The sequence below is a fragment of the Panthera tigris genome, chromosome B2 (genome assembly GCF_018350195.1).
Source record: "Panthera tigris isolate Pti1 chromosome B2, P.tigris_Pti1_mat1.1, whole genome shotgun sequence".
Classification (NCBI taxonomy): Eukaryota; Metazoa; Chordata; class Mammalia; order Carnivora; family Felidae; genus Panthera; species Panthera tigris.
The window spans coordinates 41131602-41156681 of NC_056664.1; the positions used below are offsets into that span (position 1 = coordinate 41131602).

A 25080-nucleotide genomic window follows, 5' to 3' on the forward strand; every position below is an offset into this window, starting at 1 on the left:
AGGGCACTGATGGAAGTGAGGCTAGAACTGAAGGTAGGAGCCAGACCAAGGAGTGAGAAACAGGATTGTCATGTGCCAAGCCAAGAACTGGAACTGTTTTCTGAGGACTGTGGGGGCTCCTGTAGGTTTCTGCAGGTTTGAAGTGGAGAGAGAGAGGATCAGATTCAAGTTTCAGGAAGATTACTGTAGCAGCTGTCAGAAGGATGGGTGGGCAGTGCGGGAGGGACAAAACAGGCCACTGGCTGGGGAACCACCAGGCAGATGTGCCCATGTGCTCTGCAGCTGCTGAAGTCCTGAGAAGGTGGTCAGGGCTTTCCAGTCCAGAAGGGAGGAGGCTAAGGGGAGATGTGGCAAGAGCCTAGAAAACCAAGAACAGGCCATCACATTGCCAAGCTGGACAAAGCTTCAAAAGGGAAAACGTAATCAACTGGAAAGAAACTGCCCTTCGTAAGCTGGCTGTGAATTCCCGAAGGAAGTATGGACTCAAAACACACCTGTAGAGGGCTGGAAAGTCTTGACTGACAGGAGGGTAGGGGGGCTGGAGCTCCAGGGGCCCAGCCTGCATTTTGGGGTGTGGAAGACCGCCGAACTTTGCCCTTGTCCTCCACAGCTCTGATGGCCCTAGTGGCCAGCTCCCTGGCTGCAGAGAAACTGTGCCCTACAAGGAGGCAGTGAGGGCTGACCCAGACACTTGCTGCCCCCCTCCAGACCTGATTTCCTCATCTGTCAAAGGGAGGGTTGATCTACATGGCGGCTACGATGCCTTGCAGCTGTCATTGTCTTCTACTGACTGAACCAGAGCTGGCCCTGGGTTTTGGAGGCAGGGAGAAGAGTGAGGGAGATGGAATATGGGAGACAGAGAAACTGCCAGGATCAGGGCCAGGGGTCCTCAGGGGAACTGGAGCATGCACACAATCCTTCATCAGAGATTTACTGAGCACTTACTAGGTGCCAGGGACCATTCTAGGCCTTGGGGGACAGAGCAATGAACAAAACAGATCCAGTGCCTACCCTCATGGAGCACACACTCTGGTGCACATGGCTGGGCACGTGGGCCTCCTAGCTTGTGGGCACAGCCCAGGTCTCCTTGGGCCCGGCAGGGTGGGTGACCTCAGCCAGTCCCTGTATGTGCCTCTTGCAGGTGTTCTCCGTGGCGTCCCCGTTTGAGGTCAATGGTCTCCCACGAGCTGTGCCTCTGAGCCTGCCCTACCAGGACTTCAAGAAAGACCTCTCTGATTACCGAGAACGGGCTCGGTTGCTCAACAGGGTCCGGAGGGTGGGATTCTCCCACATGCTGCTCACCACCTCCCAGGTCCCACTGGCTCCTGTTCAGCCTCAAGCTAATGGGAAGGAGGAGGAGGAGGAGGAGGAAGAGGAGGAGGAGGAAGAGGAGGAGGAAGAGGAGGAGGAGGAAGAAGAGGAGGAGGAGGAGGAAGAGGAGGAGGAGGAGGAAGAGGAGGAGGAGGAGGACGAGGAGGAGGAAGAGGAGGAGGAGGCAGTGGCTCTAGGGGAGGTGCTGGGGCCTCGCAGTGGCTCCAGCAGTGATGGGAGTGAGAGGAGCACTGACCGGAGCCAAGAGGGTGCCCCTTCCACGCTGCTGGCTGATGACCAGAAGGAGTCCAGGGGCCGGGCCTCCATGGCCGACGGGGACCTGGAGCCTGAAGAGGGCTCCAAAACGCTGGTGCTCGTCTCCCCTGGCGACATGAAGAAGTCGCCCGTCACTGCCGACCTGGCCCCTGACCCTGACCTGGGCACTCTGGCTGCCCTCACTCCTCAGCAAGAGCGGCCCCAGCCCACCGGCAGCCAGCTGGACGTGTCTGAGCCAGGCACCCTGTCCTCTGTCCTCAAGTCTGAGCCCAAGCCCCCTGGGCTGGGAACAGGGCCAGGGGCCGGGGCAGTGACCACAGGGGCAGGAGGAGTGGCAGTCACCTCCTCACCCTTCACCAAAGTTGAGAGGACCTTTGTGCACATTGCAGAGAAAACCCACCTCAATGTCATGTCTTCCGGTGGACAAGCCTCCCGGTCTGAGGAGCTGGGTGCTGGGGGTGAGCCGGGCCTGGAGGCACCTTCTGACGGGAGGGTTGTGGAGGAGGGGGCCTCCGTGCCCCTGGAGAATGGCATCGCCCAGTCAGGGCTGGAGAGCTATGTTCTGTCTGGACCCCCGACGGATAGTCCCTTGGAGGTGGCCACAGACTCACTGCCCAATGGCCCAGCCCTTGTTAATGGGCCAGCTCCAGCATCCCCGCTGGAGCCAGGCCCAGAGAAACTGGCCACTGTCTCCCCCAGCCGCCATGCCATGCCAGGCCCTCGTCCCAGGAGCCGGATCCCTGTCCTGCTGTCTGAGGAGGACACAGGTTCGGAGCCCTCGGGCTCACTGTCGGCCAAAGAGCGGTGGGGCAAGAGGGCCCGACCACAGCAGGACCTGGCACGGCTGGTGATGGAGAAGAGGCAGGGCCGCCTGCTGCTGCGGCTGGCCTCTGGGGCCTCGTCCTCCTCCAGTGAGGAGCAGCGCCGTGCCTCTGAGACGCTCTCAGGCACGGGCTCAGAGGAGGACACACCTGCCTCGGAGCCTGCCGCCCCCAGGAAGGCAGGGCGGGCAGCTACCACCCGGAGCCGGATTCCCCGCCCCATCAGCATCCGCATGCCCACGCCTGCTGCAGCCCAGCAGTCCCCTGGCAGACCCCACAGCGCTGCCCCCGCATCTGACACAGCCATCACCAGCAGGTGAGAAACCGCTGCCAGCCCCAGGGTGGGCAGAGGGTGACCACAGAAGGCCTCCACCAACAGGGGCCTCCCCAGAGCCAAGGTCAGGGCCTAGTGAGGATGCAGCTACACCTGTTCACCACCTTCCCCATTAAGTGTCTCTTCTGACTCAGGTCCCAGCCCTGTCACTGGGCTCAAGGGAGGGGCTACAGTGAACATGTCTAGAGGGGTGCCAAGGAGGCCAAGCTTGGGAAAGGTTAATAGGGGCCAGTGGAGCTCACATCACAACCTCAGGTATGTCATGAGGCATTTGAACCCAAAGGATAAAGGGCAGAGTAGTTGGGAAAAAACACGATTCATATCAATGTAAACACGGGTACATTATAGAGCAGAATGTAAAATCCATGAGAATTTCAGAGATGAAACAGTGACGTCCAAGAAAGCCTGCAGCAAGCTCTTGGGGAGCAGCCTGGGAGAGGGTGGACTCTAGAGGTCCCGCCCTGGAGGATGAAGCACCAGGCCTCAGTTTATTCACCTGTGCCATGATCTCAGGCTCATCCAGCTCTGAAGACGCAGGACTCTAGGGCTCAGTGCCCAGAGATTCTGAAAATGTCTCTCCTTTTTTGTTTCTTTGCCTTCTTCTTTTCTCTTGCCTTCTGCACCCCTCCGTCCCCCTCCTCCCGCAGGCTCCAGCTGCAGAAGCCCCCAGGGTCGGCCGTTGCTGCTGACCTCCGCCCCAAACAGCCCCCCGGCCGTGGCCCGGGCCCAGGGCGAGCCCCAGCCGGCACCAGGCCCCCCGCCCCGCGAAGTCCAGGCCCCTCCACCTCCGCCGCGCCACGCCAGCCCAGCGCGTCCCCCCGGAGCCAGTCCCTGTCCCGCAAAGAGAGCTCCTCTCCCTCGCACCAGGCCCGGCCCGCAGGCCCCCCGCCCCGGGGCGCCCCGCAGGCCCGGGCCCAGCCTGATGGTACCCCCTCCCCGGGGGGCCCCAAGAAAGGACCCAGAGGGAAACTCCAGACTCAGCGCGCAGCAACCAAAGGCCGGGCGGGGGTCGCGGAGGGCCGGGCCGGGGCCAGATAATGACGCGCGAGGCTCTCCGCGGCCCCCCACCCTCACCCCGGCCCCCCATCCGCAGCCGGCCACACTGAAACAGCTCCCAGCACAGCCTTACGCGCCTGACGCGCGCCACCCGCGGCCCCAGCTTCCCGCCTGCACCCGCGAGGACGCGCGCCAGCATTCGCCGCGCCCGCCCGCCGGCCCGGCCGGAGGGGGACGCCTCGCCGCGGGGTGGGGGAGGGGGGGGAGCGCCAGCCTCCCGGTACTCCGCCCCCTCCCCGTGACCCCTGCCATCCCCCTGCCGCCCTTCGGGTGGGGCAGGCTCACCCTCCGCCCCGGGGAAGGCTCAGCCACTTTTTCACTGAGGACTCCACTAATGGGGACGCCCCCTCACCTGCCAGGCCTCTGCTGCTCTTCGTGCTCCCACAGGGACCTCTGCTTACACCTCCTGCGGCGCCTTTTCCTCCTCCCGGCCTTCTTCCAGCCCAAGCCCACCCACCTCCACTTTGAGAAAGGCAGCCTCAAATTCCGGAAGTGGAAGTTCCAGCCTCCCCACCAGGGACCAATACCACAATCTCCTGGAAGCTGTGGTGGTCCAAAAGGCCTCCTCTTCTCAGCTGCTAGGCTGGGGTTGGGGAGCTGGGATCCAGGGGCCATTGGTCTACTCAGGTGTGAGGGGGCAGATCTGACCAGCCCCAAAGTCCGCTCCATTCTGGACACCCCTGTGGAAGATGGTGGGCAGGTGATTGGGGGGGGGGGGGCTGCTCTTCTGCACCCCTAGGGTGCAAAGTCCTTCTCCCCATAAATTTGGGTGGGTCCTCAATGGGAACCAGAGAGTGTGTGTGGGCTGCCTTCCTGGGCACATGTTTCCCAATGGGAAGTTGGAGGGGGGCTTTAAAAAAGGTTTCACCCCTTCCCTTGGCCTCCTGATCTAGTGCTCAGGACCCCTCACCATCAGGAACTCCTTCTTGCCATCTAACCTCAATCCTGCCTGCTGCAGTTTCAGCCAACTTCCCTCTCTCCTGAGTTCAGTGGAGGTGGAGAATGGCTGTTTTTCATCTTCTCTGCACTGGCCCTTTAGAGATTCATGGACTCAGTTCTGGCCTGGTCACCCTGTCTGTCCTCCTGGGGTGGAGAGTGGGCTGGATCAGACCATCATCTGGCCTGACAGCTGGCCCCTGGACTCAAGACAGAAAGGCCCTTCTAAGTCCAGATGGTATGCTTGTGTGATGGGTCCAGCCTAAGTCTCCTCCTCCCCCAGCTAACCTTTCAGCCTGTCTCCTCTTGTCTTAACCCCAACCCAAGCAGCTGAGCTGTCCCTGCAGAGGGTGAGGGCTGTGCTGCTCCATGAATGGATATGGGGCTTCCTCCTGGGTCTGGCTCCTGCATAGCTCATCCCACCTCATCATGAGCCTCAACTGCCTACATCTTGGCCAAGCAGCACACGGGCTGCAGAAGGGACAGCCGACCCTGTCTATCTGGGACAGGTCCCCTGCAGGCCTTCTCCATCCTCAGCACCCTCAGCCTCTGTCCCCTGGCCTGGCCCCTCTGTTCTTCTGTGAGTCACAGAGAACAAGGCTAGGCAACCAGGGGAAGAGGAAGAAAGGCCCCAGCAAGCCCCAGTGGTCTGGCAGCATCCAGCCACCATCGCTTAGAAGGATGCCCATGAGGAGGTTGGCCCTGGAAGCAGCCTGGTGGTGCCAGCTGAAGCCCCTCTTGGAGAGTCAGCAGGCTTGGGCAGCTGTTTCCACACCAAGGTGGTGGCTTCTCTGCAAACCAGCCCAGGGGAGGACTCCAGGGTGGACGGCCTTTGAGGTCCATCCCATGCTGACGCAGAAGCTCCCAGAACACTCAGGAAACCTCTCCGGACAGAGCCCTCTTTGTCAACCCAAGACCCTCCCAAGGCCTCTACTGCCCTCTGGGTCCAACAGAGGGGGTGGAAGAGGGGCCACTCCCTGCCACCTAGAGCTTCTCCGAATGACAATCAGCTCGTGCCAGGTGGGGACCAGGGCATGACCCCCGGTGCCCAGGTCCTGGGCCTGCTCCTTGCCACCAACCGAACCGTGAATGTAGGGCCCCCAGCTTCACCTCTGCCCCAGGACCAACAACACCCTGGTTTGGTGTTGGGAAGAAAAGGGGGCGGCCTGAGAGAGCCCCAGGCCCATCTGACCCCTAGCTTCACCCAGCACTGGAGCTGGGCAGAGACGCAAAACCCTGTCTGCTCTCGGGATTCCAGACCTCCCTAGGGCTCCCAACTGACCTCAGGCCTCTGCGTCATGGAATGTCACCAAGGTTGGGGAGGAGGGGTAGGGGTGAGTGTGGGAGGGGACTAGGGAACTGACTCTGCTCTTCTCCCCAGGAAGGATCCAGGGCAGAGGACACCACACCTCCCAGTGTCCCCACCCCCAGCTGCAGCCTCTTCCCCCTTGAGCATCCATCCCCTCCACCAAGCCCTCCTGGGCCTGAGCCCTTTCTCTATAAGAGTGCCACACCACCACCACCGCTACCACCACCTCACCCCTCGAGCACTTTCCCATCATGACAAACCTGTGTCATTGGCTCAGACACAGGTCTGTTCACCCCAGAACATGCCTCCCCTCCCAACCCACACTGTGCACGAAGCGGGTGCAGGAGAAGGGCCATGTCCCATTCATGTGGGCACCCCCCTTCCGGGCTCCTCACGGGGACCTGGCTCAGTCTTCTCAGCTCCGGGGATCAGCCCTGGTGGGCATGGAGTGGGGGGCAGGGAGGTGCCCTCCCCCTCCCCCAGGGAAGCCACTGAAGAATGTTTACATGCCAAACAGAATGTAACACCCTCCCCCACCTCTTCCCAGTCACTGCATGGCCTCTGCCCACCCTGCACCTGTCCACCCCCACCCCAACACCCTGGAAGCCGCTGTCATGATTAGATCGGGTCTTGGAAGGGAAGTAGCCATCACACCATTAAAAAGCCTGTGGACCTTTCGTTCTGTTGGCCTGGACTCTTCTTCCTTTGGGGAAGAGGGAAAAGCCTAGGCACTGTGGCTGGGAATGGGCAGGGGAGAAGAGTGCAAGTTGGTGGGGCAAGTGGGAATGGACTGCCATGGAGGCAGATTAGATTGTCTCTATGGAGATGGAAACAGACGCTCAGGACAGGAACAGATAAAGGGTCACACAGGTGGAAGAGGGCTACTCTCTGTCTCTGATAGCAAAGCCTCTGCTCTCTCAGCTCCCCTGGGTGTCTCTCCAAGGAGACTCAGAGTCTAGCTTTGTGCAGGGAGGAAGGGAGGAAGAATTTGCATTGCCCCAAAGTTAACGGACACAAGTGAGTTTGGAAAACCATAAAGCTAAAAAGCTCACAGGCAAGGAGAAACAATGGTCATTATTCTAGAAAAATCTATGGAAATTAGAAATGAATGCAGCCTATGACCTAGCATTGCCACTGACAGAATCGTATTATGGACTCGTAAACTTGTGAAATTCCATGTGTCCAAAGTTACTCACTGCAGCATTTTCCATGGAGCTCCCCAAACCTCATCTGCTATCTCACACTCAAAACATTCTGGAAATGGGAGTTTTTTCATTAGATTCACACAAACTCATGTGGTATCAAAACTTGACAAGACCGTTTATAGTCTTCATTAATTCCACTTATCATACATGTTTGCAATGGAAATATCAAGGTGTTTGATCCTATTAGGGTATTTCATAATATATGGAATACGCACTAAGTATGTATGTGTGTATACACACACACACACACACACACACACACACACATATATATATATATATATAATTTTTAAAATTCGAATTCCAAAAGAATTCTCATCCCAATGGTTTGGATAAGAGACTGTGGACTTGTAAAAGCAAAAGTTCAGAGGCAATCTAAATGTCCACTAGTTGGGGCTGATCAGTACAGCATGGACAGCCATATGATGGGGACCCTATCACAGTGTACTGTGAGGCTCTACAGTGAAGGAGGTGTAGACACTTTGTATACACTTAAGGACTGGTCTCCAAGACTAAGAATAGGTAAAAGAACCATGTGTATGAGGTACAGCTATTTATAGATGAGTGAGGGATCTCTGGTTGCTTCAGGGAGGAAGGCTGTGGAGAAAGGGAGGCTTCACTGCAGTGTACTTGCGGTACCTTTTGTAGTTTGGACCCTGTGTTCACCAGGTGTAAAAATTTCCCCTAGGCAATACATAAACAATTTCTGTCTCAGGACAGGCTTCTGGCTGTGCCTGGGATCAGTGGTAAAAGAGACAGGTTCTGAAGTTCTACTTTACGACTCAGATGCAGCTCTGACATTCCAAAACCTGTGTAACCATTTCCTATTCCCCACCCTTGCCTCCTGGGATCCCCTTTCCTCTGACGTGCATGCCAGGGGCTCTAGGTCCTAATTTACCAGACTTCAGTGGGGCCCCCACATGCTTTCACCTTCCTTCTTGTTTAAAAATGTCAAAAGCAGGTCATATTTGTAGTATAAAAGCGAATGTTATCAGCATATAGAATAAAACAGGAAAGCCCCCTGTCCATGAATCTGATCATCTAGAGGTAACTCCTATAAATGGATTTTTTTAAATGTTTGTGTGTGTGTGTGTGTGTGTGTGTGTGTGAGAGAGAGAGAGAGAGAGAGAGAGAGAGAGAGAGAGGCAGAGAGAGAACGGGACAGATCATACCAAGTGAGCTCTGTGCTGACAGCTTTGGTGCTGACAACAGTGAGCCCGATGAGAGGTCGAACTCAAGAACCGCAAGATCAAGACCTGAACCAAAGCCGAAGTTGGACACTCGACCCACTGAACCACCCAGGCGCCCAATGGATTATTTAAAAAAAATTTTTTTTGTTAATTTCTACACCCAACATGGGGCTCAAATTCACAATCCCAAGATCGAGAGTCACATGCTCTAACCACTGAGCCACCCAGGTGCCCCAATGGCTTTTTCTTTATGTTTATAATAACTCTCTCCCTTCCTCTCCCTGTCTCCCTCTCTCTCCCCCCTCATAAATAGAAGAGCATATTATACTTGCTATTCTGAAATGATTTTTATGCCCAGCGATATCTTAAAATACAGTTTTTAGTGTATTCACAGAGTCGTGCAACCATCACCACAATCAATTTTAGAACATTTTGATCACCACAAAAAGAAACTCCTTATCCATTAACAGTCACTCCCAAATCTCCCCAACACCTCCAGCTCTTAGGCAACCACTAATCTACTTTCTGTTTCTGTATAGATTTGCCTATTTTGAACATTTCCTATAATACATGAAATACATTTCATACAATATGTGGCTCTTTGTGACTTCCTTCTTTCACTTAGCATTGTTTTCGAGGTTCATCCATTTCATGGCTGAATGATATTCCATTCTGTGAATAGACCATATTTTGTGTATCCATTTATCAGTTGATGGGCTTTGGGTTGTTTCTACCTTTTGGCTGCTGTGAATAATGCTGCTATTAATATTTGTTTACAAGTGTTTGTGTGGACATATGTTTTCATTTCTCTTGGGTATATGCCTAGAAGTAGAGTTGCTGGGTCATCTGGTAATTCTATGTTGTTTTTTAAATCAATTTTTTTAAATGTTTATTTATTGTGTGTGAGAGAGAGTAAAAGCAGGGGAGGGTCAGAGAGAGAGAGAGAGAGAGAGAGAGAGAGAGAGAGAGAGAATCCCAAGCAGGCTCCATGCTGTCAGTGCAGAGCCTGACACAGGGCTGGACTTTATGAACCATGAGATCATGACCTGATCCAAAACGAAGAGTCAGATGCTTAACCAACTGAGCCACCCAGGTGCCCCTGGCAATTCTATCTTTAACATTTTGAGGAATTACCAAATATTGCACCATTTTACATTCCTACCAGTAATATATGAGGATGTTCTTTTTAATGGCTACATAGTAGTCCATGGCATGAATGATCCATAATCTATTTAACCTACTCCTTGTTGATTTTTCGTTAGATTCTAACTTTTCACTCTTTCAAGTAGTATCAAAGTTAACATACTGGCTCCAATCTTTGCTTATCTCTGCAAGTCTAGTGCTAGGAAAAATTCCCAGAATAATCAAATAGATGAAAAATGGTATCTTGTCCAATTTTTTATTTCTCTTACTATTACTGAGAAGGAAGGAAGGAATGCCATGATTACTTGTTCATTATTTAACATTCTTTCAATCATTCATTCATTCATTCAACTAATTCTTCAGGCCATTGCTGAGCTCCACATATACCAGAAGCTATGCCAGACATGGGACATTGTCTGAGAATTGAGGCAAAGCATAGTGGGCTCTCAAGAAGGTGGTTGTAAATTAACTTTCATTTGACATGTGCTATGTGCACTCAGGCAGAGACTCCTAGCCCAGACTGGGCCCTTCAAGGAAGGGCCTCAGATGGACATGATTCTTAGACTGAATTTTGAAGGACAAACTGAAGTTGGCCAGATGACGAGGAAAGGACATTCCTGGCAGAGGGAGTAGCATGGGCCAGTTGTGGAGGAGTGAGAACTACATGTCATTCAGTGTGGTGGTTATAGGTGTGAACTGAGGGGTAGAGAGAGGAGTGAAAGGTGGTGGGACTGTGCCAAGGAGGACAGCTTTATAGGGTTGTAGAGAATCCCTGCTTTCCCCATTCTCCAAGCCTGAGATCTGCTGGGCACACTCACCTCCTGAGGCCCAACATGACTGCCACAGCCTACATGATGCTCCATGGGTGAGGAGCTATGAGAGCTCTGAGGACATGGGCACAGAGAAATAAGTGGCTTCATGGAGGCTGTTCAGTCAGGGGCTAGAGAGGGGTGATAAGATCAAGGACATTGGAGGTACATTTGTTAGTAGAGAGAGGTCCCTTGGGTATACCTGGAGAAAAGAGACAGGGTAGGAGTAGGGTGGGTGGTGCCATGCCTCTGATCATCAGACACTGGGGCCTGCTGAGACTTTCCCACTGGCTACTCAGGAGTCAAGGCCAAGCCAAGACTGAAGGACGGTCAGGATAACCTTCTGAGTCCTCAGAAGATGTCATTGCTCATGGTGATGAGGTGATGGGGAGGGGAGGCTACATGGTCATAGGAATGTGGCTATAGGTTAAAAGGGACACATGACACAAGTTCATGTCCATCACTCCAGGTGGCATTTTCTGCATTCCTTCTCATCCCATGTACCATTAAACCCAAAGTGGCATAACATTACCCATTACCACCACCATCAAATTTACCACAATTAATACCTCTATCTCCATTACCCACCTCTAACTCTATTACCAGCCCCATCATTACTCAAATCACAGATACCCTTCTCCCAAACTAGGCTCCGTCACCACCATTGCCATCAACATTACCAGCCTTTGATGACAGAATGATTAACAAGAGAGATAAGATTCTTGCTCTCAGGGATCCTGTACGTCTTCATCATGACCACCACCACCACTTTCACCACCACAATACCATCACCATAGCCACGCCCACCATCACCTCCTCCACCATTAATACCACCACCACCACCACCACCATCAGTATCATCTACAATATAACCCTTGTAACCACCACTGCCTTCATAACCACATCAGTATTACTATTATCCTAGCCCCATACCCCTCACCCCCTACTCCAACCAGACCCATCACCACCATTTTACCATCAGTATTCCCACCCCATTACCATACTTATCACTAAATTGGGATTCCGTCAGTTGGAATTCCACCGTCATTACCACCATCATCAATGTAGGAAATAATTACATGGGTTGCAGTTTAATGGTGCTTTAATAATGCTTTAAGGGAAACCCCAACTAAGAAGGGAAGGTCATCTGAGGTCACTCAATGTAGAGAGGGGAAAAGAGTAATAAGTCTTAAAGTGTAAGAAATCTGTATTGCAAGCAATCCCAAATGGGAACTTATTCTTCCCCAAATCCTCTAACAGTTCTAGCAATAATTTCAACAAAGGAGTTGCTATTTTTCCAGTGCACAAGGCTCCTTCTCCTCTAGTTTGGTATAAATGAATGTTTCCTCCATCTTGGCCTCTGAGCTCAAGTTTGGATTCCCAGGTTGGAGAGGGATGAGAATGGTTAAAAATTTAATCAAAACCAGCTCTTAACTAGTGGTTTAGAGCTGATCTGCCCTCTGGTTAGACCCTTGGCATTTCAAACCTTGCCTGTCTATTTCCATCATCTGCCTCCAAACATCATGGTCACTGTCACCACCACTCCTTGATGACATGAGAGAGGAGAGTTGCCATACAGGGTGGAAGCAGGAAATAAAATGAAGACAGGAGTACAATTAATACCAAATCATTCTCTGTAGAAAGTGGCTGCATATTTAGATCTGAGTTTCCTAGGAGTCAGTGCAAAGAGGGGAAGGTAACCACTATCCGACTATCAGCTCTTTCTTTTTTTTTTTTTTTTAATTTTTTTTTCAACGTTTTTTATTTATTTTTGGGACAGAGAGAGACAGAGCATGAACGGGGCGGGGGGGGGGGGCAGAGAGAGAGGGAGACACAGAATCGGAAACAGGCTCCAGGCTCCGAGCCATCAGCCCAGAGCCTGACGCGGGGCTCAAACTCACGGACCGCGAGATCGTGACCTGGCTGAAGTCGGACGCTCAACCGACCGCGCCACCCAGGCGCCCCTCAGCTCTTTCTCATATTAAGGCAGGAGAGAAATTCCCATGGTGGAGAAGAGAAAAAAAAAAAAAAAAAAGGCACCACAGCCATGCCCAGACTTGGCCTCATTGGCTGTTTCCTTTGGCTATGAAAACTTCAGAGTATTTCCTATGAACCACGGGGGTGAGATGCCTGCAAAACTTAGCTCTTGGAGCTGCAAATGGTTGTGGTTATTTATTTGTTTGTATGTATGTATATATGTATGTATGTGTTTGTTTGTTTGTTTTTAAAGTAGGCTCCGTGCCCTCACGATCCTGAGATCAAGAGTTGCATGCTCTACCAACTGACTCAGCCAGGTGCCTCGATATTTTATATTTTTATATAAATAATATGATTATGAGGGAGGAACCAACAGGGTAGAAGTCACATGTAAGTGAGAGCAAGAGGGGCAGGGCTGTGTCACTTGTAAGCTGGTCTCCAGGGCAGCTTGGGCATCTACCAAGTGAATAAAAGCGAGGCCAGTCCTGCCCAGGGGACTGCAAGGAGGTGTGAGGTGCCAACAGGCTGGTGTATTGGGGGAACTGGAGGGAAGGGGGCATGGTAGGGAAGGGCCAGCGTGGGGCTAAGGGAGAGGGGCAATTCTGGAGGGGGGAGGGGAGGAATCACGTAGGTCAAATGGAGAAACTGGACTTTCACCCTCCAGCAGTGGGAGCTTTGCCCTGGGACGCTGCCCTGTCGGCTTTGTGTTTCTAAATGTCCACTGTGGCAGGTGTGCAGAGGTGAGAGGGGTGAGAGGGGTGAGACTGGAGGCAGGAAGCCTTGTTCAGCTTGTTCTAACCCTCTTGCGAGACTGTGTGCTCCCTGAGGGCAGGGGCTGTGACAGGCATCTTTGTACTCTGCAGAATGCTTAGGTTATCTTACTGTTATCACCTCCTGTCATGGCCATTAGGTCACTGTCCTCCTCTCATGCTTCCACGTTATTAGCACCACCCTTACCACACATCATGTCAGTGGGTTAGTTCCTCTCCCAGAGCTTTCTCGGGGAGCCCAGCCTAGTGCACACGGAACATCCTCAGTGCAGCAGTAGGTCAAAGGCCTGGGCAGAGGCAGGGATCTTGGTTCTCTTTCTAGTTCTGCTGCTGAGTCACTGTGTGGCCCCAGCAATGCCCCCGCCCCACCCCCCATCACTGTTTCCTTAGCTGTTCAAAATGAGGGCTACATTAAATTAGTGGTTTTCAAATTTTTTTTTTTTTTAGGTTGGGCCTTTTAGAAGCCTATTTGCTTAGAAATCTGGAGCCCTGGGGAAAACAAATTTGACAACCTCCCAACTCTGCCAACCCTGAGTTTGGAGAAGCAGATGAGAATAAAGCTGATATTGCTGGCCTCTGCTGTGCTTTTGCTGCAGGGGCCATGAATGGGAACTGAGTGGGGAAAGTCAGACAAATCCTGAGTCTTAGGCATTGCAGCTACCTATGGTGGGACCTTGGCAAACCGCTCTCTCTGCCCACTCAGTCCCCCAAGGGGAAGCTCCTGAAAAGAGGGGCAGGGGGAAGGCAGGAGGGACTATGTGTATGGGAAGTGGGACGGTGATAGGTCTGGGATCCTCCAGATTGACCAGGCTGCCCAGTGCAGTTCCAGGTGTGTCTCAGGCCAGGGCATAAGCTCCAAGTGGGGACCTTGGGGTATAGGGAGGCTTTGTGGCTCAGCAGAAACAACTCTTCAACCTGGTTAGGGCCTAGCTCTCAGTCTTGAATCCTGAGGGTCCAGCCAAGCTGTGGCTTCAATACATAAGGCTGACCTAAATCTTCACAGGACAAAGGGCATTCCTGGAGAGTTGCCATCAGGCCCCAGGGGACTCCTCCTCTTAAGGACTCTTGGAACTCAGTTGATCCTGGGGCTAGGGGCTCACTTCCTGCACACCTAGCTACCCCATCATGGCAACCGGAGGCTACCCCTGAGCACCAATATGTAAGTCCCAGAGCCATGGAGTTGGTGACCTCTGAATGGAAGGCCCCTCACCCAGGCACTGGGCCAAACAGGCGGGGATCCCTGGAGACCTGGTGACCAGGGAGGGCTCAGTCCTGGCCCAGCCCCTGAGGGCTGGATTCTGACGGTAAGCTTCTGCTCATCAGTCTACTTGCTCCCGCCTCCAGAGTCCAAAGGTCCAAGTGGTGGGTGGACTGTGCTGCACTGAACGCTACAGAGGAAGCCCGCACTGAGACCGGTCAGTGGGTGGGTGGGCGGCATGAGATTTGAAGAGCTGCTAGATCAGGTGGGAGGCTTTGGGCCTTTCCAACTGTGGAATGTGGCACTGCTGGCCCTGCCCCGAGTGCTGCTGCCCATGAACTTTCTCCTGCCCATCTTCCTGGCTGCCGTACCTGCCCACCGCTGTGCCCTGCCTGGTGCCCCTGCCAACTTCAGCCACCAGGACGCTTGGCTGGAGGCCCACCTGCCCCGGGAGCCTGATGGCACCCTCAGCTCCTGCCTCTACTTCAATCACTCCCAGGCCCTCCCCAACACCACATTATGGGGAGCGGGGCAGAGCCCTGGGCAGCTGGAGGGTGAGCCTTCCACAATGCCCTGTCCTCAGGGCTGGGAGTACGACCGCTCGGAGTTCTCCTCCACCATTGCAACCGAGGTACCTGAGCAGGAGATTGGGGGACACGTGAATGGGATGGGCCTGCCACTGCCCTGGGTGATTAATTACTGTGTGGGCATTAGACCTGTTACCTTACCTTACCTAATCTCAGTTTACCTATCTGTAGATGGGGTCTATGAATTTAAAGCACTGAGCTTAGTTCCTGGCTTGTAGTAAGGAGCCCATACACCAGAGCTGCTATTATTAATTAGGAGGTGATTAAGGCAGGTAAGGGCTAAGATGGCTCTAGGGAGTTGGGGGAGAGTTGAGAAAGGTGTTCTGCAGTAGGAGAAGGAGACACAATAGAGGCCTCCTTCTTTCCCTTCTTTTTGGCCCCAGGTCTGGGATTTACATAATCCACCTAGAGGTGAGTGCAGATGGGGCAGAGTCTCTCTAGAGAGGAGCGGACCTGTTGTCAAGGTCAAGACCCTCCACGGAAAGAAGTTGAGGCTACAGAATTGGGGAAGGGCAAAGTCTCTTACCCCTCAAATTGGAGTGAATAGTTGAGGGTTTATTATCTGACACGGAGGTACCAAGATGGGACAGTTGACCTCAGGAGGCCGAGAGTCTGGAGGTGGGGGGGTTGGTGCTACCTAGAGAGGGCCTGTGCCCATGAGAGGCCCCTCCCTGTCTGTCCCTGCAGTGGGACCTTGTGTGTGAGCAGAAAGGCCTGAACAAAGCCACGTCCACCTTCTTCTTTGCTGGTGTGCTTGTGGGGGCTGTGGCCTTCGGATACCTGTCTGACAGGTGGGGTGCAGTGGGGGCCAATAAGGGAGCGGGCTGGGGCACCCTCTCCCACTGGTTGGGGTATGGGCCTAGTCTACCTCTGTCGTGGGACCTCCCCTCTACAGGGAACTGACTCTGCATGACCCCTGTGCAGGTTTGGGCGGCGCCGTCTGCTGCTGGTGGCCTATGTGAGTTCCCTGGTGCTAGGCCTGGTGTCTGCAGCCTCAGTCAATTACATCATGTTTGTCATCACCCGCACCCTCACTGGCACAGCTCTGGCTGGCTTCACCATCATCGTGATGCCACTGGGTGAGGCAGGCAAAGGACGGGCAGGGCCCAGAAGACTGGAGGGAGGCAGTTGCCAAGGGTGAGACTGAACTCATCTGGCCCTTGCTAACTGTCTTCCTGTCTCTGGCCCCTGCCCTGGGCCCAGAACTGGAATGGCTGGACGTGGAACACCGCACCGTGGCAGGTGTCCTGAGCAGCACCTTCTGGACAGGGGGTGTGACGCTGTTGGCACTGGTCGGGTACCTGATACGGGACTGGCGATGGCTTCTGCTGGCTGTCACTCTGCCTTGTGCCCCAGGGATCCTCAGCCTCTGGTGAGGACTGTGGGCAGCTTGGGAGCGGGAGATAGAGGAAGCCAGAGATAGAGTTAATCAGAGGCTGAGATTAGAATACAGAGTGACTGAGATATGAAAAGAAAGAAAAAGTCAGTGACCGAGAAACAGAAAAAGAGAGAAAGAGAGACAGATCAGTACAAAGAAGATGGCAGTGGGCATGAGAAGCAGAGAAACACACAGTAACATATTGAGAGACAGTGGAGAGACAGAAACAGAATCAGTGAGAGATAGCAAGTGGCAGAGACCAGGACTGAGGGGCAGATTCAGGGGGACAGATAGAGATAGACATGGGGGTCACAAGAGAGACAGGGATGGAGAGACAGGGCCAGCATAGGGGTAGGGAGTCCAAGTAGGACAATAGGAAGCCAGGCAGGGTGGGCATTTCATTGTCTTCCAAAAATGAATTGGCTTTTGATGCCCCTTGGGGATTTCTGTATGTCGGTCTCTCCTTCATCCTATGCCCTCCTGTCACTTATGGGAGAAGTGGGTGGCTGACGCTGGGGAATGAGAATGAGACCAATCCAGTTGAACAGAGAAGGGAATCCCAGGCTGTGGAGGAACTAAGCCTGGGCAAGGAAGTGTGGCAGGGTGGATTTTAAGTTGGGCTTTAAAGGATGAATAAAAGTTTGTCAGGTGAGGAGGGTTTGAGAAGGAGAGCACATTCCAGGTTGAGGGGACTGCATGAGCAAGAGCCTGGAGGCTGACAGGCTGTGGTGTGTCCAGGAGGGAGATGTGACTGTGGGTGCTGACTCTGCCTGAAGGGCCTCCTGCTGTCCCCCAGGTGGGTGCCTGAGTCTGCACGCTGGCTTCTGACCCAGGGCCGTGTGGAGGAGGCCCACAGGTACCTACTCCGCTGTGCCAGGATCAATGGGCGGCCTGTGGGTGAGGACAGCCTGAGCCAGGAGGTGAGAGTGAATGTGTGTGTGTGAGCACATGCAAGTCCATGTGTGTGGGGACGCGCACGTGTGTGTGTGTGTGTGTGTGTGTGTGTGTGTGTGACCGTCCTGTGTCAAGCATCCCCTTCCTGGGGCCCACGGTATGTGCAGGAAAAGCTCCTGACCCCCAGTGGAGAGTTTCCAAACTCATTGGGATGTCCTACCTGGCTCTGGTGGGCCACACCCTTGACTTGGAGCCCACCCACTCAGCCTGCACGTGCATCCCCACCCCCACTATTGGAGAAGGGAGGAGGAACAGAGACCCAGAGAGATCAGTGTGCCTAGCTAAGGCCCACAGCCAACTCTGATGTCACAAACTCTCCTCCTCTCCCACCAGGCCCTGAGCAAAGTGGCCGCCAGAGAGCAAGTGGTCCGCAGACCCTCGTACCTAGACCTATTCCGGACCCCAAGGCTCCGACATATCTCGCTATGCTGCATGGTGATGTGGTGAGGAGCGGGGGATGGGTGGACAGAGAGGCAGACTCCAGAATGATGCTGAGTGTGAGTTGGAGGGACTGTAACCGTGCAGGGCAGGAGGACCAGCCTCTGGGGAGATGGGACACTGGAAGATCACAAGATGGAGCAGGCATCAGAAGCAGGGCTCAAATTCAGGTGCTGCCACTTCCTGTGAGATCTTGGACAGGTCACTTAACCCCAAGCCTCAGAGCCCCTTCTGCAAAACAGGACGCTGTTAGTTCCTACCTCACAAGGTTGCTGTGAAGATTAGGTAAAGACGCTTTGGCCACTGGCACGTGCTGCATACTCCGTGGGGATTATGAGGACAGGGATGGTGGTGGGCAGTAGGCTCTGGAGGCGGGGGAGGTGGTCCCTCTAAAAGGCCAAGGCTCCCTAGGAAGACAGGACAAGGGGGATGAAGAGGAGGGTCCCTGAGTGCATTGCGACCCCTTTCAGGTTTGGAGTAAACTTCTCCTATTATGGCCTGAGCCTGGACGTGTCGGGGCTGGGGCTGAACGTGTACCAAACGCAGCTGCTGTTCGGGGCCGTGGAGGTGCCCTCCAAGCTGCTGGTCTACCTGTCGGTGCGCTACGCAGGACGCCGTCTCACGCAAGCAGGAATGCTGCTGGGTGCCGCCCTTACTTTTGGTGCCAGACTGCTGGTGACCTCGGGTGAGCCTCACCCGGAGGCCCCGCCCACTCATCGGAGGCCCCGCCTCCTGGCCCAGAGCTCCTGCCCTTTCCCGGAGGCCCCCACTCAAAGCCCTCCATTTGGGCAACCTCCCACCCTGGGAGTTCTCCATCTCGCACAAGACCCGCTCACTGCCTGAACCCCTTTTCCTCTAGAGATGGGGTCTTGGAGGACCGCCTTAGCAGTGATGGGAAAAGGTTTTTGTGAAGCTGCCTTCACCACAGCCTATCTGTTCACATCGGAGTTGTACCCTACCGTGCTCAGGTGAGGGGAGCCTGACAACCCATCCGGGGGGGAGGGCTTGTAATCACGTCTCTTTACCAACCCCCCCCTTCCCCGCCACGCGCGCGCGCGCACGCGCGCGCACACACACACACACACACACACACACACACACACTACAGCCCAGTTCCTCCCACCCATTCCTTATACCACACCCAGAATACAGAGCTAATCAGAGCCGTCTGCGTTTGCTTAAGTCTGGGAGAAGGCAGAACATTTTATCTTTACTAAGTGACCCTGAGTGAGGTCACACTTCTCTGGGGCTCCTTTAAAATAAAACAGTCACAAAAGGCACCATCTGTACCTCCCTCCCATTTACCACAGCCCAGGCAGAGCTGCCCTATGGGGTTGTCTCTGAAAGTAATGCCTGGGGCCCTTTCAGCTAGCTATTGGCAGGTGGGGAGACTTGTTGGCGTCTGGGTATGCTTAGAAAGCCTTGCTCCTCCTCTACCAACATGACAGGGTCTGTAGGAGCTGCTGTCCCTCTTCCTTCCACATCACCCTACTCTCAGAATGAGGGTCCCTGGCCTGGGGACAGGTGGGAAGACCACCTGAAAGAAGCCTTAGCTTTCTTAGCCGTCTGGAGAGAAGGGGACACCAGGGCTTGCCAGCCCAGGATGGGGGAGCCCTGTGAGGCATGACCCTAAGTAGGTGTGAACACCTACCTTCCCCTATCCTCTTTCTGAACAGACAGACAGGAATGGGGCTGACTGCACTGGTGGGCCGGCTGGGGGGCTCTTTGGCTCCACTGGCAGCCTTGCTGGATGGAGTATGGCTGTCACTACCCATGCTCACTTATGGGGGGATCGCCTTGCTGGCTGCCTGCACTGCCCTCCTGCTACCAGAGACGAAGCAAGCACAGCTGCCAGAGACCATCCAGGATGTGGAGAGGAGGTGTGTGCACAGAACTATTTGTGTCTGTGTGAGCACATGCATGTGGGAATGGGTGCCCAGGTACCTGACACCTTAGGTAGGATTCAGAGAAGACCTGTGTGCACATTGTGTATTTGGTGCATATGTGCAAGCGTGCATGGGTGTATGGCCTGAGGTATGCAAACTGCATGTGTAAAAGTACACAAGTCCATATATGTGTGTGTACACAGATGTCCAAGATTGTCCAGGAAGAGGTGGATGTGTGCACCCCTTCACGTATGCCTGCACATCAGAGATGCATACAAGCATGTGTGCGAGTCACTGGCAGAAGTATACATGTTTGTTTACCAGCAGCTGGGGAGAGGCATAGGCCAGCCATGATGAGGCAGGCTTGGGTGGTAGGCCCAGGGGCTAAATCCCACCATTGCTCATGACTCCTTCTTCCCCAGTGCCCTGTCTAGGCTTCAGGAGGAAGAGATGCCCATGAAGCAGATCCAGAACTGAGTGGTATCAGGGGCAAGCTCTCTACAGAAGTTCTGCAGCAGGGGCTGGAAGATTAGAAGGGCAAGCCCTGTGGCTGGGGCTACGGGCATCAGGTCCCCTGCCCAGGGCTGGAGTTGCCACCAGCTCCCCCTTCTCTGTGCTCATCCAGCCTTGACTGTTTAGCCTCCAGCAACTGGGCAACTTCCTAGAATGCAGTGGGCTGCTGGACAATTCTGGTACCCCTCTTATTCTGTAAATAAAGGTGTCCCGTGGGTTTGGGGCAGCAGTGAGGAGCTGTGGGATGAGCCCTGGATGGGAAGCCAGAGTCTGGCCCTGGGTTCTAATCCCAACTTTGCCACTGATTTGCTGTGTGACCTTGGGCATGTGGGTTTCCCTCTCTGGGCTTCAGTCTGTTCATCTCTCAAACGGATAATGAAGCCTCTTAGCAGACCTCACCACGGGATCTGTCTGTTGTCATGCTCAAATGAGATGTTGAATAATGTGTTTCTCCTACAGATGGTGCTAAAGAAGGAATTGCCCTATGATAACTTCTGGCACCAACAGAGCTGGTGGGCATGCTGTCCACTCACTGCATGGTGCTGGGAACTGTCCAGGACCAGGGTTCCAGGAGAACAGAGCTCTTTGTTCCCATGGCCGGCCCTATACCTCCCAGGTAGTTTGCAGGGTAATGCATCCCCCCTCCCTACACTTCCTATCCTCCAACCCATTGATTAGGCCTCATGCCCAAAAAAGAGTTGAAGGCATGGGAGCCAACATTTTATTGGAGAAGCCAAAATCAACACATTTTATAAGTACCTTGAAGTTATAGAATTTGCTAGGGAAAGGGATTGGGAAGGCCAGGAGGCTACCCTTTAAAATGTGGTAGCCTAGTTCCCCTGACCAGATAGAAATGGGAAAGGCAGGAATTGGCAGAGAATGTCTAGACCCCCCGGTCTACCATAGAGCCTAGGCCCAGGCCACCTGAAGCCCACCTTCCCCCTGTGGGACTGAAGAATTCTGTAGCTTCCAGTAGGACCATGGAGGGAATGGGTGAGGTCCAAGTTAGAGTGACCTCTCCTGTGAGCATCTCATTTGGATTTTATCTCCACGGGGTCATAGATGTAGCAGCCCACATCACCAATGTTCACACCTGAGAGAGAGAGCCCCATTACCAAGGGTCCTGGTGCTGGGGGGTGTTGGGCTGAGGGATGAAAGGAATTGGGAGGGGTCTGGGGTGTGTTTGACCACAGGGAAATTTGCCCACACATCCCCACAGACCCACATGCCATACTTTAGGCCCACTGTCTGGGGTGTGGCTACCCACCTTTGGGGCCAAACAGGTAGCCGTAGCAGGGGATGTGGCAGTAGGGGACGCCGTCATGCTGGGACATAAAGAGAAAGAGAGCCATCTCAGCTTGGCTCTCTTCCCATCTCCAGCCTCCCTCCTCCCCACACAACCACCCATCCCTACCCTGTTCACCTCAGCATGACTCCCAGCAGTGAGGGTCTTCCGGCAGCGCTGGCACCTCAGACAGGGTCGGTGCCAATTTCTGCCCAAAGACATCACCTTCTCAGCTGGTGGTGGAGACATTTGGTAGTTCTAGGGGCATGGCAGGGAGACCTGCCTACTTTGCACCACCTCCCTACACTTTGATGCCCATCCTCTGCCCCCCTCCCCAAGCTTTCCATTATCGCTTACCAAAATAGACAGGTTCTTCGCAGCCAGGGCACAGTGAAGTCTCTCCAGTGAATGTCTTCATGTGGGGATGGCCTTTAAGGGGAAGAGGCCCTGGCTAGGGCTGAGGTGGGGGCCATGCCTAAGCAGGGCCCACCAGCACTGGCTCGCGCACATGGCTTCTTCCAAAAGCCATGCTCATCCCAGAGCCCCCCACCCAGGTGGCCATGAGTCTGCTTTCTTGGACAGAGCTCAGTTTCCTGTGGCCCCTCGTCCTGCCCCATCCCTATCTGCAGGAGGGACCACCTACTTCTTTCTCCTCCCAGGGGCTCAGGTGCCCACCATCGCAACCCTGTCAGCAACTCAATCCTCAGGAAACCTGAGCTGATACAGGAGCTGGCCAGGGCATGGGTGTCAGGTGTTGGGGAGCATGGTGTCATTGCCCACTCTAGGGGATGGGAGGGAGGAACAGGGGGAGGGGAGAAGTGGAAGAATATGAGGGGCTGGCCCTGTCTCAATGACCCCTTGCTCCTAGGTCATCCTTTCCATGGCCTTGGCCTGAGAGACGCCCGAATTCCAGGTCAGGTTTGCCTCTGACTAGCTGTGTGTGACTGCACAAGCCACACACTTTGCTCTCTACACACTTTGTTTTCCTTACCTGTAAAATGGGGATGATAATGCCATCTACCCAATTTACCTCTTAACTCAGCAGCTGACATAAGGGAACCCTTCTCTCCCCCGCCAAAGTGCCATGGACAAAAGAAGACTTTGCCACAAAGTTGTAGGAATGTGAAGCAGAGGACTAGGTGGGAGACTGCCACCTGGTCCTACCCTTTGTTCCAGCCTAAGGATGAGGAGTAGCTGGGGCCCAACTTCACTTACTTTTCTTGCCCTGGGGGAGGCCAGTCCTGGGCCTGGGGGGGCTAAAGCTGCTGGGGCTGAGGGGAGTGGTGCTGGCAGGGGTGGGAGTGGGGGAGTTGTAGAGGTAGGAGCCCACACCACCAATGTTCACCCCTGCAGAGAAAACAGGGGCAGTCAGCCTTGAGTCTCCAGCTCCCAGCCACAAGGAAGGTCCTGCTGTCCCCTGGCCTCTTCTAGGCTGGTACTTACCCCTGGGTCCGAAGAGAGCCCCATAGCATGGCTTGTGGCAATACGGCCTCCCGTTGTGCTAGGCACAAGCAGAGGAAAGAGGGTTGCTCAGGGCTAAGGGGTGGGGGGGGGGGGGGTGGCGGTTCTCCTGTGTCCTACAGGCCTTCCCTCAAGTCCAGTTGCCAGGTGTATCTGTCCACTTGCCTGGTGGGGCTGGTGAGGCTGGGAGGGGTGGAGGGTAAGCTGGCATGCTAGAATTGCCACTGTGGACAGGAGAAAGGGCAAGAGCAGGCCAGAAAACAGCATTGCTTCTCTCCCCTCCCCATCAAAAGGCACCGGGTCCACCAGCACAACTCAGGCGTCCCAAGTCCTGGCTGGTGTGGGGCCCTCCGGGTAGATGGTCTTGCTAGCTGACTGCTGAGGTTGCCTTCGGTGAGCTTCCTGAGCGGAAACTGGGGGGGACTGGTGCTTGGAGAACAGGGACAGACAGAGGGCTGTGCGCCCTGGCCAGGCCTCACCTCTGCATGCCCTCCTGGGGACAGGACGCTGTGGCAGCGCTCACATTTCAGGCAGAAGCGATGCCAGTTCTTGCCCAGGGAGCTCACCTTCTCCGCTGTGGGGGACAAGGTGGAACCGGGCTGTGGGGGAGCCAGGCCTAGCAGCGGGCGCCCCCATTCCCCTCCTCAGCCCCGCCCGCCCTGCTTCCTAGAGACTACGAGGAGTGTCCCCGGGAGGCCAGTTCCAACCCGCCCGAGTGCCCTGCTCCCGAGAGGTGGAAAGGGGGTCTGAGACCACACGGTCGCCAGTTCCTCGCATTCTCAGGGGACGTCCCATCTCCTCCTCCCTCCTCAGCCCGGACCTCACCGAAGAAAACGGGTTGCTGGCAACGCGGGCAGGTCCAGCTCATGGCTCCGCGCAGGAAGCTGGCGCCGCACACAGTAGGCACCACCTAGGGGGGCTCCGTTCCCGCCCCCTTCGCTGGCCCCTCCCATGGCTCAGCTTTGAGCCTCATTGGGCTGGATCCGAGGCGCCTCGGCGCCTATTGGCCGTCAGAAATTTAGAACAACTCCACCTGGGAGACGGTTACTTCCAAAACTAAAGCCTCCGGCCGGTGGAGAAAATAGAGGGACGTGAAACCAGACTGGAAAGGAAGATAGAAATGAAGACGCCTGGAAGGGTGGCACTAGTTTTTGGCTTGGTACAAGAGGAAAACTATCCAGAGTGTAGACGCCATGAAAACACTATTATTTCCTTAAAGTGAGGGGTCAGGCATTCTTTGAAATGTTTTAATTCAGCCTTGACAGTCTCTCAGGTGGTTGGTTAAGAGCAACGGAATCTGGGGAGCATCTCTGCTATTTACTCTCTGGCTTCAGGCAAATTACTTAAGCTCCTTCTGCATCCGTTTTATTTGTACAATGAGTATAATGACAAATCTCTACCTCATAGGATTGTTGTGGAAACTTAAGTAGGTTAATACATGGAAAGTGCCCAAACAGTGCTTAGCACATAACTGCTATAAAAGTGACAGCTATCATTATGATGGATCTCATAATGAACTCAAGATTCTTTGGAAGCCTCAAAACTGGTATGGATACAATAGCTTGCTTGTGAGGGGCACCTGGGTGGCTAAGTCGGTCAAACGACTGACTCTTGATTTCAGCTCAGGTCATTATCCCAGGGTGGTGAGACGGAGCCCTGCATTGGGCTCTGCACTGACAGTGAGGAACCTCCTTGGGATTCTCTCTCTCCCTTTCTCTCTGCCCCTCCCCTGCTCACACTCTCTAAATAAACTTAAAAACAACAACTTTTGCTTATGACATTATAATGCTTATTTTTAAGATTTTAAAGTAATCTCTACAGCTAATGTGGGGCTCTAACTCACAATCCCAAGATCAAAAGTTGCATGCTCTTCCTACTGAGCCAGTTGGGCTTTATAATGCTTCTAAATTTAAAGCTATAATTCAGACACTAATTACATATTCCTAATTTTGTTTTGAGGTGTTTTAGTATTTGTTAAAAGTAGCCCAGCAGCACCTCAAAGGACACTTCAAGAAAATCCACAGAGAATGGGAGTAAATATTTGCAAACATGTATCTGATAATGATCTAATAATCAGAATATATAAAGGACTCTCACAACTCAGCAATAAAAAGACAACCTGATTTGGGGTGCCTGGGTGCCTCAGTCAGTTGAGTGTCTGACTCTTGGTTTTGGCTCAGGTCATGATCTTGTGATTTGTGAATTCGAGCCCTGCATAGGGCTCTGTGCTGACAGCGCGGAGC

The 25080-nt window shown here is 54.0% G+C and overlaps 3 protein-coding genes across 10 annotated transcripts in view; 2 read left to right on the forward strand and 1 right to left on the reverse strand.

The window, feature by feature from the left end:
• TTBK1 (tau tubulin kinase 1) overlaps positions 1-6720 on the forward strand; it is a 41936-nt gene extending 35216 nt beyond the window's left edge. For 3 of the 4 annotated variants that reach the window (XR_006217660.1, XR_006217658.1, XR_006217659.1), the window contains exons 14-16: positions 1142-2724; positions 3390-5754; positions 6116-6720. Coding sequence is in view for 1 of the 4 variants with exons in the window: in XM_042986410.1 (XP_042842344.1) it covers positions 1142-2724; positions 3390-3780 (1974 nt within the window). In the remaining 3 variants the exon portion in view is untranslated. Of the gene's footprint in view, positions 1-1141; positions 2725-3389 lie in introns of all 4 variants that reach the window. The other variant, XM_042986410.1, reaches the window with a different exon arrangement.
• Positions 6721-14438: 7718 nt separating this feature from the next.
• Positions 14439-20508, forward strand: SLC22A7 (solute carrier family 22 member 7). Its single transcript, XM_007085161.3, has 10 exons — positions 14439-14966; positions 15610-15713; positions 15847-16001; positions 16126-16294; positions 17097-17220; positions 17588-17697; positions 18163-18377; positions 18552-18660; positions 19369-19572; positions 20001-20508. The coding sequence occupies exons 1-10, from the start codon at positions 14574-14576 to the stop codon at positions 20053-20055; spliced, it is 1638 nt and encodes a 545-aa protein (XP_007085223.2). The 5' UTR covers positions 14439-14573; the 3' UTR covers positions 20056-20508.
• Positions 20509-20811: 303 nt separating this feature from the next.
• On the reverse strand, positions 20812-24467 carry CRIP3 (cysteine rich protein 3). 5 transcript variants are annotated; one of them, XM_007085159.3, is made up of 8 exons: positions 23663-24467; positions 23317-23411; positions 22820-22877; positions 22592-22723; positions 21734-21805; positions 21515-21609; positions 21359-21416; positions 20812-21184 (listed from the first exon to the last, which is right to left on the reverse strand). In XM_007085159.3, exons 1-8 carry the CDS (start codon positions 23703-23705, stop codon positions 21123-21125), a joined length of 615 nt encoding a protein of 204 aa, XP_007085221.2. In that variant the 5' UTR covers positions 23706-24467; the 3' UTR covers positions 20812-21122. The 5 variants fall into 5 exon arrangements, with proteins under 5 accessions (XP_007085221.2, XP_042842345.1, XP_042842348.1 ...); XM_042986411.1 differs by lacking the exon at positions 22592-22723; XM_042986414.1 differs by lacking the exons at positions 22592-22723; positions 22820-22877 and having other exon boundaries at positions 23317-24467.
• Positions 24468-25080: the final 613 nt, after the last annotated feature.